Source organism: Conger conger, chromosome 3 (genome assembly GCF_963514075.1).
Source record: "Conger conger chromosome 3, fConCon1.1, whole genome shotgun sequence".
NCBI classification, from domain to species: Eukaryota; Metazoa; Chordata; class Actinopteri; order Anguilliformes; family Congridae; genus Conger; species Conger conger.
Genome location: NC_083762.1, coordinates 82,280,469 through 82,290,468, shown reverse-complemented (window position 1 = coordinate 82,290,468; position 10,000 = coordinate 82,280,469). Strand labels below are relative to the sequence as shown.

The window sequence follows — 10,000 nt, the reverse complement described above, 5'->3', positions numbered from 1 at the left end:
GATCATGGTCAGCTACATAGAGGCACACACAGGTGTCATACGAGATCATGGTCAGCTACATAGAGGCACACACAGGTGTCATACGAGATCATGGTCAGCTACATAGAGGCACACACAGGTGTCATACGAGATCATGGTCAGCTACATAGAGGCACACACAGGTGTCATACGAGATCATGGTCAGCTACATAGAGGCACACACAGGTGTCATACGAGATCATGGTCAGCTACATAGAGGCACACACAGGTGTCATACGAGATCATGGTCAGCTACATAGAGGCACACACAGGTGTCATACGAGATCATGGGGCCCATCCACACATCCTAAACGGCACCTGTAACATGTACAGCATGTTAAATATGCAGCTGTAACATATACAGCATGTTAAATATGCACCTGTACACAGGGCAGTTTTACAGTGGAATTAGCCGTCATAAAGGGGGCTAAGACATCATAGGCAAACAGTGAATATGAATCAGAAAAATATATTGTTTATACAGTCACTCTGCGTAAGGATAATTTGTTAAGCAAATATGTAATAATCATAAACATGAGACAGGTGCGTGGGGGGTTGGACCCAAAATGTAGGCAGGCTCGGGGTCGATGATGGCGCAAGAGTCAAGACCGAAGTCCGCTCCGCGGGGCAAAAGCACAAAGACAGCAGGCAAAGTCGTGGTCCAAGCAGGCAATGGTCAACAAAACAGAAGTCAATAATCTTTGGTCGGTAAACAGGCTTGGATCGTAACAGGTAGACAATGGCTTGCCAAAACCACTCAACAGTGCACTGACAAACAGGGGGCAACAATTTCCCAAAGACATGACATGGAACTGAGCTTTATATGCAGGTGTAGACAATTAGCTTGAGAGCAGCATGTGAATAGAAATCAGGTGTGGAGGATTGACAAGTTAACAAGATAATTAGTAATCGTTAGTAATAAACCTATCCTGCTCTAGCGTTAGTAAATTAGTCAATGACATGCACAAGAAACATAAGGTAACATGAACACATGGTTAGAATGTTAGTATTACCCAATCCTGATCTAAAGTTAGTAGATTAGTAAGAAGACAAGGGAAATTCAAACAATTGAGGAAGCGTGAGTGACAGAAAGGGAGAGAGAGAAAGCAGGAATGCAAGATTTGCAGAAAGACACAAAAAAGTGTATGCTAAACAATGAACAGAACAACATAACATGAAACAAACATAAATTGTGACATAACAAGTTTGCAAAACAGTGACATGAATAAACTATATAACGTGACAGAAGACTAGAAAATACATTGTAAGAACTAAACATGAAGCGTAACATGACATGACAATGAAACGTAACAAGAAATAAAACATCAAAACGTGGCGAGACTAGACTAACATAATACGTGACATGACAATAACGTAACTAAGACAATAACTAAACATAGAATGTGACAAACATGAAACGTGACAAAAAATAAATACACATGGGGGAAACAGTGTTCCTGTTTCGACCATAGGGACGATAGTGACCATAGTGTATGGTATCACAGGGAAACATTGCTATTCTCAGTGTGCCATTATAACCGGGCCTTTCTATCAATTAGCCTCTCCCTAGTTAAACATCTGTATCTCTCTGTATAGATTTTAGAGGCGTGTATGTATGAGGCATGTGTGTTTTTCACCTGCAGCCTGTGAGTGATGCGTTCGTTCCTCTCCCGTGTTCTCGCAGTGACATCATGGCGGAGGGAGTGAACGTGACGGGCACCACACCGGTCCCCACACCGGACCCTACGGATGCCAGCCAGGTGGCGCAGATGGTGGTCACCGTGGCGATCTTCGTGGTGGGGATCCCGCTGAACGGGCTGGTGGTGTGGGTGCTGGGGGTGCGGGGCGGGAGGCGGGAGGGCCACAGCGGGGAGGAGCCTCGAGGCGCCGGAACCTTCCGGACGTACGTGGTGCACCTGGCGCTGGCGGACCTGGTGCTGGTCCTGCGCATCCCGCTGATGCTGGGCTACCTGGCGGCCGGTTACCGCTGGCCCTTCGGCCTGGCCGCCTGCCGGCTCGTCATGTTCCTGCGCGGCCTGGGGCTCTACGCCAACGCCTTCCTGCTGTGCGCCATCTCCACCGAGCGCTGCCTGTGCCTAATGCGCCCCGTCTGGTTCCGCCTGCGCCGCCCCCGCTGGACCGTCCTGCTCGTGTGCGCCCTCCTGTGGCTGCTGGCCGGGGCCCTGAGCGTGCCCTACCTCTCCACCTCCGCCCTCGTGGGCAACCGGACCCAGTGCCACGAGAGCAGTGGCAACAGCACGTTGGGCCTGCTCATCACCGAGACCACCGTCGGCTTCCTCCTCCCGCTGCTCCTCTTCCTCACCACCAACCTGGTGGTGCTGCTGACCGCCAGGCGGGCGGGGGGCTCGGGGGCCGCCTCCGCCTCCACGCCCACGCCCAAGCGCCTTGTGCGGCTGTACCGCGTGCTCTTCCTCACCATGCTCCTCTTCCTCACCTGCTGGGTGCCGTACTTCACCTTCCGCTTCCTGCTGAGGCTGGCGGTGGAGGAGAGCAGCGTGCAGCTGACGAAGGTGTCCTACATCGGCGTGTACATCTCGCTGTACCTGGTGTACCTGAAGAGCGCGCTCAACCCCGTCATCTACGTGTTCGCGGCGCGCGGCCTGGGCCGCACCATACGCGCCTCCATCTTCTCCACCGTCGACCGCATCTTCAACGAGGAAACGTCCGACTACGCCCGGCGCCGGTCTCTGCGCCGCACCGACTCGCAGTTCTAGACCGCGCGTCTGAGCCCTGCGGGGGCCGGAGCACACGCCTGACTCATGAGCACTCCGAGAGAGCCGGGCCGCTGCGGAGGGCTGATTCGGACACGCTCAGGCAGCCACTCCACTCTCAGAACAAAATGGTCCCAAAAGCAGCCCCGTGATTGGAGGGTTCTTTGTCAGGGAGCTCGCACACAGAGGGTTCCACACAGAACCAGAACGGGTTCCTCCGCGCAGACGAGCCCAACAGGGGCACGACTGTAACACACATTCGTGCGGAAGGACAGAACCATTCCCGTGGGACTCTGAGGAAGAACTTCACGCTCACTCCTGGGTTAATATGGGCAGCACATGCACACTGGAAATCCTGCACATGGTCATTTCTCATTATCTCGGTATGTCTGTAATTCTCCTATATGTTATATTTTTTTATGGCAGTGTATGTAAAAAATATTGGCTATAACTTGATTATATTATGCATTCTATTTACAATATTGCATATTTTTTTGTATTTTTAAGAATGTTTGATAAATGTGACACAATTTGCTGAATGTAAAACAGAGTTGTTATGTTTGTGTTTTGATATATAAAATATAAAATTCAATAAAAAAAGTTTATGCTTTCATTTTCACATTCCCTTTACCTGTGTCAGCGATATGTAGGTGAAATGCTTAATGGTAATTGTATTATAATGCCTAATTTGAAGGCCAGTTTTGTAGAGTATGATGCCATTGTAAAAATATGTATCTGGTTTATGTAACTTCCTGAATAAACACAAGGATTAATATAATAAACATAAGGAACAAGATACTGTAGGCTCTGTGTTTTACTGACGTCGAGCAAAGCCACTGCATCTCACGCGCTTGAGTCACCAAGTGAGAGGAAAATACTTTTTGAAAACATAATCTTTTAGACTTTGGTCACTTTCTCACTAACAGCATGGATTTGTGTTCCCTGACATCGGCCGACGTGGGATAGACTCCCACCGTGACCGGGATGCATCGACTCATGAGCTAACCCACGCTGCAACACAACTCAATATTAGTCGGACCGGAAGAGGAAAGTGCGGTTTCTCGCTGCTGTAGTAATCAGATAAAGTGTTGCGCCGTCAGATATGTCCTTCCGCACAACGCTGTTGTAGAAAGGTGTTATTTGGTAATTTGAAGCCTTTTGATGGCTTGTATACGCCTACTCAGAATCCTCTCATTAACAATGTGCGTTTGCTCACAGAACTGCCACTTACTGGGTTTTTGTTTCGTTTATCGCACCACATTCTGTAAACTCTAGAGCAGCGCTACTCAACTGCCGCTGTGTGTCTGCAGGCATTTGCTTCAACCGTGCGCTACACCACCCGATTCGCTTATCCGAGCAGGTAATGAATATGAACCATATGAACCAAGCAGGTAAAATAATGAGTGAAATCAGGTGGTGTAGCAAAGGCCAGCAGCAAAGACACGCAGACACTGCGGCGCGCGGGACTGGCGCGTGAGGGTCTGAGACTCCGGAAACGTCTTGCATTTACATTTTACATTTTAGTTATTTGGCAAACGCTTTTAATCCAAAGCGATTTACAAGTGCATAGGTTACTCCACAAGTTAAACGCATCAAATCCATAAATAGCAAAACACGCATGAAAAGTACAATCGTCATCGTAAGCGCAAAGTTTTTATTAACGTTTAGGGTTAGATAAGAGGAGGACGGACCAAGGCATCATCTACAACCTCACCCCAGTCAAAGCCCCGTATCACACATCCTGCCCATTCTCGTTTCACATGCATCTTATACCGAGATTCAGCCACACGAATAACTGTTGAGAGGAGCGCGTACCTAATAAAGTGACCACTATAAAAAGGCCGGGGTTTTAAACTCTGCACTGTGTGTTCTGCGCTGTGTGTTCGTTCCCTTAAAAGAGACCACACTATCCGCTGAGGTTTACCCTCTTAAAGCGCTTTGCCATTTTGTCAAACTCAGAATCTCTCTTTGTGGAAAAGCATATCAATTTGGTCAGAGAGGATAAAATAAAGATCGAACGGCCTCTTGGGGAAATGCAGTTATAGATGAGCGTGAAACTGGCGAACAATTTTCTGTTAGTAGGTTTGGGACACCTGTTTTAGTCCCTGATTTGTTGAGGTGAAGGGAAAGTAGAACCCACCCACCCACACGGGTACACAACCTCAGATTTGCTATTTTCCGTAAATTACTGGCCGATAAGATCTTGACAAATGTCTTATGGAAAATATAGCTGACATTGACATTTTAAGCATCCGGCCCTTTTTTCAGCGCTCACGTTGGGGGGGGGGGTGGGGGGGGGGAGGGGGTTCCCCTACAAGCATACTACTGCACTTGTAAATCGCTTTGGATTAAAAGCGTCTGCCAAATGACTAAAATGTAAATGTAAACTTCCATAGAATCTGCGCGTCTCATGTACGACTCTCTCATGTACGACTCTGCTGGCCCTTGCGTTGTCCGCCCTCTCACTCTCTCTGCAGGTTCCATCAGGCCCCTCCAACTCACACAGGATGTTGCTTAATCTCACCTCCGATCAGCACAAACACGTACAGAACACGGACAGGACACGGACAGGACCTCCTCATTTCTCTCCACTGGGCTGCCACCTGTGTTGCTCTGTAAAAAACAGAAATCTTTAGTCTTGGTGCAACAAAAGGAAAAACACCTTCTTACCTGTAGTCTATGATCGTACCTCACACTCCTGCCTCTATTACCACACCTCACACTCCTGCGTCTATTACCACACCTCACACTCCTGCTCTATTACCACACCTCACACCCTGTAGTCTATTACCACACCTCACACTCCTGCTCTATTACCACACCTCACACTCCTGCTCTATTACCACACCTCACACTCCTGCAGTCTATTACCATACCTCACACTCCTGCCTCTATTACCACACCTCACACTCCTGTAGTCTATTACCACACCTCACACTCCTGCTCTATTACCACACCTCACACTCCTGCTCTATTACCACACCTCACACTCCTGCTCTGTTACCACACCTCACACTCCTGCCTCTATTACCACACCTCACACTCCTGCTCTATTACCACACCTCACACCCTGTAGTCTATTACCACACCTCACACTCCTGCTCTATTACCACACCCCACACTCCTGCTCTATTACCACACCTCACACTCCTGTAGTCTATTACCACACCTCACACTCCTGCTCTATTATCACACCTCACACTCCTGTAGTCTATTACCACACCTCACACTCCTGCCTCTATTATCACACCTCACACTCCTGCTCTATTACCACACCTCACACTGCTGCTATATCACACCTCACACCTGCTCTATTACCACACCTCACACTCCTGCCTCTCACACCTCACACTCCTGCTCTATTACCACACCTCACACTCCTGCTCTATTACCACACCTCACACTCCTGCCTCTCACACCTCACACTCCTGCTCTATTACCACACCTCACACTCCTGCCTCTCACACCTCACACTCCTGTAGTCTATTACCACACCTCACACTCCTGCTCTATTACCACACCTCACACTCCTGCTCTATTACCACACCTCACACTCCTGCTCTATCACCACACCTCACACTCCTGATCTATTACCTCCTATTATGCTATTTAATTTAATGTTGTTTTATGTGTATACTAATGCTAAGAGAGAGTTGATGAACTGGTTCCATCCATTTTATTTAGCCCCAGCTCTCTGGTGATGGTGATATGATGATGATGATGATGATGATGATGATGATGAAGATGATGGTATTCTACCCAAAGGAAAATTCTGAACATGCCATACCGCAGATTAACAAAACAAACAGTCCAATAACCCCCCCCCCCCCGCATGTGGAGGCAGCCAGAACGCTGTACTGAGAGGCCCAGAGGAGCCTGAGAGGCCCAGAGGACCCTCCGTGGTTCTACAGAGGGGTGACACTCAGTGTATAGACAAATATATGTAAGACAACTGGATTTTTGACATTTGATTTAAATATTATTTTTGAAGACACCAGTAGGTGGCAGTAAAGTCATGGTGGTTTGACGTTCCAGGAACTAATGGATCTGTGTGTGTGTGTGTGTGTGTGTGTGTGTGTGTGTGTGTGTGTGTGTGTGTTAAGCAACCATAACATATGTGTTATTGGTGATTAAATACTCATAGAATGTTATTTACACTAACAGAGAATATGCTTGATTTAAGAAATACACGCGAGAGAGAGCGAGATAGAGAGAGAGAGAGCGAGATAGAGAGAGAGAGAGAGAGAGAGAGAGAGAGAGCGAGGGGGGAGAGAGAGAGAGAGAGAGAGAGAGAGAGAGGGAGAGAGAGAGAGCCCACCCCTCGAAGGTGTTGATCTGCAGTTGAAAAACTAGCTACGTTCTCCGCAGCTCAATTATTATTATTTTTTAAACCGGAGTATAAACAGTCAAACTTGAAATTTCCCAGTGTTTGAACAATTTTCATGAGCTGTTGCCTGCTGATTCCATGGTTCCCATTTTTAAAAATATATAAACACTCCCTTTTCTGGTGACCGTATAAGGAGGGGGTTGGGGTAATTCAATTTGACTGGTTGAAAGACCTTAGGCTACTTAAGAGTCTTTGAATTAGGCTGCAATGCTAGCCAGGATCTTTTTAAACTGTGACCGAGTGAAACTTAGCAAAGGAACGACTGACCGATACATTGCAGGCTCAATTTCAGTCCTCAAACAATCTAAGTAGACGACGGTAAGTTTAAAATATGATCTAGTTTTCCCTCCAAATTGAGCGCTATAGCGTCGTTTCCCCAGTCATATCATTGTATCCTAAGCGGCTATTTTCAAGGAGAATAGTGTTTTTAAAGACATTTTTAACGTGTGCCCAGACAATTTCATAACACTGTCGTTCTACATTGGTTTAGAACGACCAAATGCCACCCAAATATGGCACGCCCGTTCACCAGTACAAGCGCACATACTTTATGATAGCGTACGTTTCCAGGACAAGGCCGTTTCTGCGCTTGTATTTTAAGCTAAAACTAGACCGCAGCAGCGTGCCTCAATGGGCATTCACATTTGTCAGCCAAGTTCAATGGGCGGGCCAGGATACGTTTTCTGTGGCACTTTGGCTTGTCTCCATAGAGGAACCCTTTTTAGTTCATAATGGAACCCTCGATCATCGGTGTGAAGTGTGAAAGCTCCCATTTTGGCCAATAAAAATGAACTGGATTTTCCCATGATATTATGCCCCACCCATGCCTATGTGGTCGCTAGAAAGAGCTTTGATTGCGTCATAATGGTCAGTCCCTCTCCACCAGTGTTCTGGCACAAAATGGCTGCCGTTGCATCACCCAGGTGGGTGCTGCACATTGGAGGTGTTTGAGGCGAGTTTCCCCCTCGACACTGTAGAGCGCTTTGAGTGAGAAAAGCGCGATATAAATGCAAGGAATTATTCTTATTCTTGTTGTAATTATTGTTCTTATTCTTGTTGCTTATTATGATTATGTTGATGATTATGATTATGATGATGATGATTATGTTGATGATTATGATGATGATTATGATTATGTTGATGATTATGATGATGATGATGATGATGATGATGATTATGATTATGTTGATGATTATGATGATGATGATTATGATGATGATTATGATTATGATTATGTTGATGATTATGATGATTATGATGATTATGATTATGATTATGATGGTGTTCCTCCCCTGTGGGCTCCAGGATGGAGGTGATGGGTGAGAGGAGGAGCTTGGCCCCGCCCCCGGCCCCGCCCCCGGCCCCGCCCCCGGCCCCGGCCCCGGCGTTCCCGTACCGCTTCGACCGCGAGGGCCGTCTGCTGCACCGCCACACGGGGGCGCCCTTCCTGTTCCGGCTGGGGAGGGGGGAGGAGGCGCGGCGCGCCGCGGAGCAGCTGGAGGCGCTGTGGAGCTACATCACCCAGCACGTGCACCTCCTGCTGCAGGAGGACTGGCACCTCCGCAGGCTGGCGCTGCCGCCGCCCGCGCGGGGGCTGGTGTGGGTGTCCCAGGGGGCGCTGGAGAGCAGGGGCCGGCTGCTGCTGCTGCTGCAGGACCGGGGCGTGGCGCGCAGCGGCCAGTGGAGCTGGCGGGCCATCGCGGGCGGCGGGCTGGAGGCCGGCAGCCAGATCCCGTACGTGCGGCGGGCGCGGCAGGAGGGCTGGGGCGTGGCCCTGCTGGACCCCAACGAGGAGGGGGCGTCGCCCGAGGAGCACCTGCGTCACGCGTGGGACGGCCTCCTGGCCGGGGCGGGGGCGGGGCAGGTCGCCGTGGCGACGCACGGGTACGGGGGCCTGGCGTTCGTGGACCTGCTGGCGCGCCGGCCGCAGGAGGTGCAGCGCCTGGTCTGCGCCGTGGCCTTCATAGACTCCGCCCACAGCCTGTGGCACCAGCCGCTCAGCGCCGACGCGCGCGATTGGCTGAGGGCCCACTCCAGGAAGTGGGTGCTGAGCGGCAGGCCTCTGAACCGCGCCGTGAGCTCGCTGCGGGCCGACGGGCCCCAGGTCTCCGCCGGAACGCTCCGGCCCGAACACGCGCCTGCCGCCTGCCTCCACGCCGTGTTCCGCTACATGGCCAAGGCCCTGAGGGCCGCGCCCGCGCCCACGCCCTACGACATCGTCACACGCAGCCGCAGCCAGGGGAGGAGCCGGCCGCCCGCCGGAGGGGCCAGGCCTCGCCACTCTAACGCCAACAACATCTAGCCAATCGCAGAGCTGCCTCACTCCTCTGGCCAATGCCCTGTGGCCTGTGGGAACCTGTGGACCAATTACACTTAATTGATCATTTAAAGCAGTTAATTACCCAGTTAACTCACCTCACCTGGCTCTCCAGGACCAGGGGTGAAGACCACTCGTGTATATATACCTTTTTTCTCTCTGTAACAGCTCAAAAATACCTTCTTTTTTGTTGTAAATTGAGCTCATTTGAATTAGAATGAATTAAAATAAAACCTAATAGCATATTCAAACTGGGGTTTGTGTTGCAGTTGCTACACCATAATAATGTCTGCTTTTCAATGATAAAATTGTACCTACAAACCCAGCCGATCTTACAGAGTAATGGTGAGATAATGCCTGGTGTTGAATTACTCAGAGAGGATTAGCTCAGGCTGAGAGAGAAGTGGCAGATTAATACATTCATTAATATGCTCACCATTTTCTGACCTGTATTTAAATAATCTCTCAGGATGAGGTCAGTAGGCTTTGATCCTGATAGACGGCTGTGGCTGGTCTCACTGAAATCATTAATAATACAATGTATCT

At 49.4% G+C, this 10,000-nt stretch overlaps 2 protein-coding genes across 3 annotated transcripts in view; both read left to right on the top strand.

Moving 5' to 3' along the window:
- LOC133124914 (C5a anaphylatoxin chemotactic receptor 1) overlaps positions 1-3,548 on the top strand; it is a 4,562-nt gene extending 1,014 nt beyond the window's left edge. For both annotated transcript variants that reach the window (XM_061236480.1, XM_061236481.1), the window contains exon 2: positions 1,703-3,548. In XM_061236480.1, the coding sequence (XP_061092464.1) occupies positions 1,710-2,753 (1,044 nt within the window). In that variant the 5' untranslated portion in view covers positions 1,703-1,709 and the 3' untranslated portion in view covers positions 2,754-3,548. The remainder of the gene's footprint in view (positions 1-1,702) is intronic.
- A 4,964-nt stretch (positions 3,549-8,512) lies between these two features.
- Positions 8,513-9,705, top strand: si:ch73-41e3.7 (uncharacterized protein LOC572312 homolog; the record flags this gene model as incomplete). Its single annotated transcript, XM_061234167.1, has 1 exon — positions 8,513-9,705. A coding segment is annotated over one exon (927 nt), but the record flags the coding sequence as incomplete, so codon positions are not given.
- Positions 9,706-10,000: the final 295 nt, after the last annotated feature.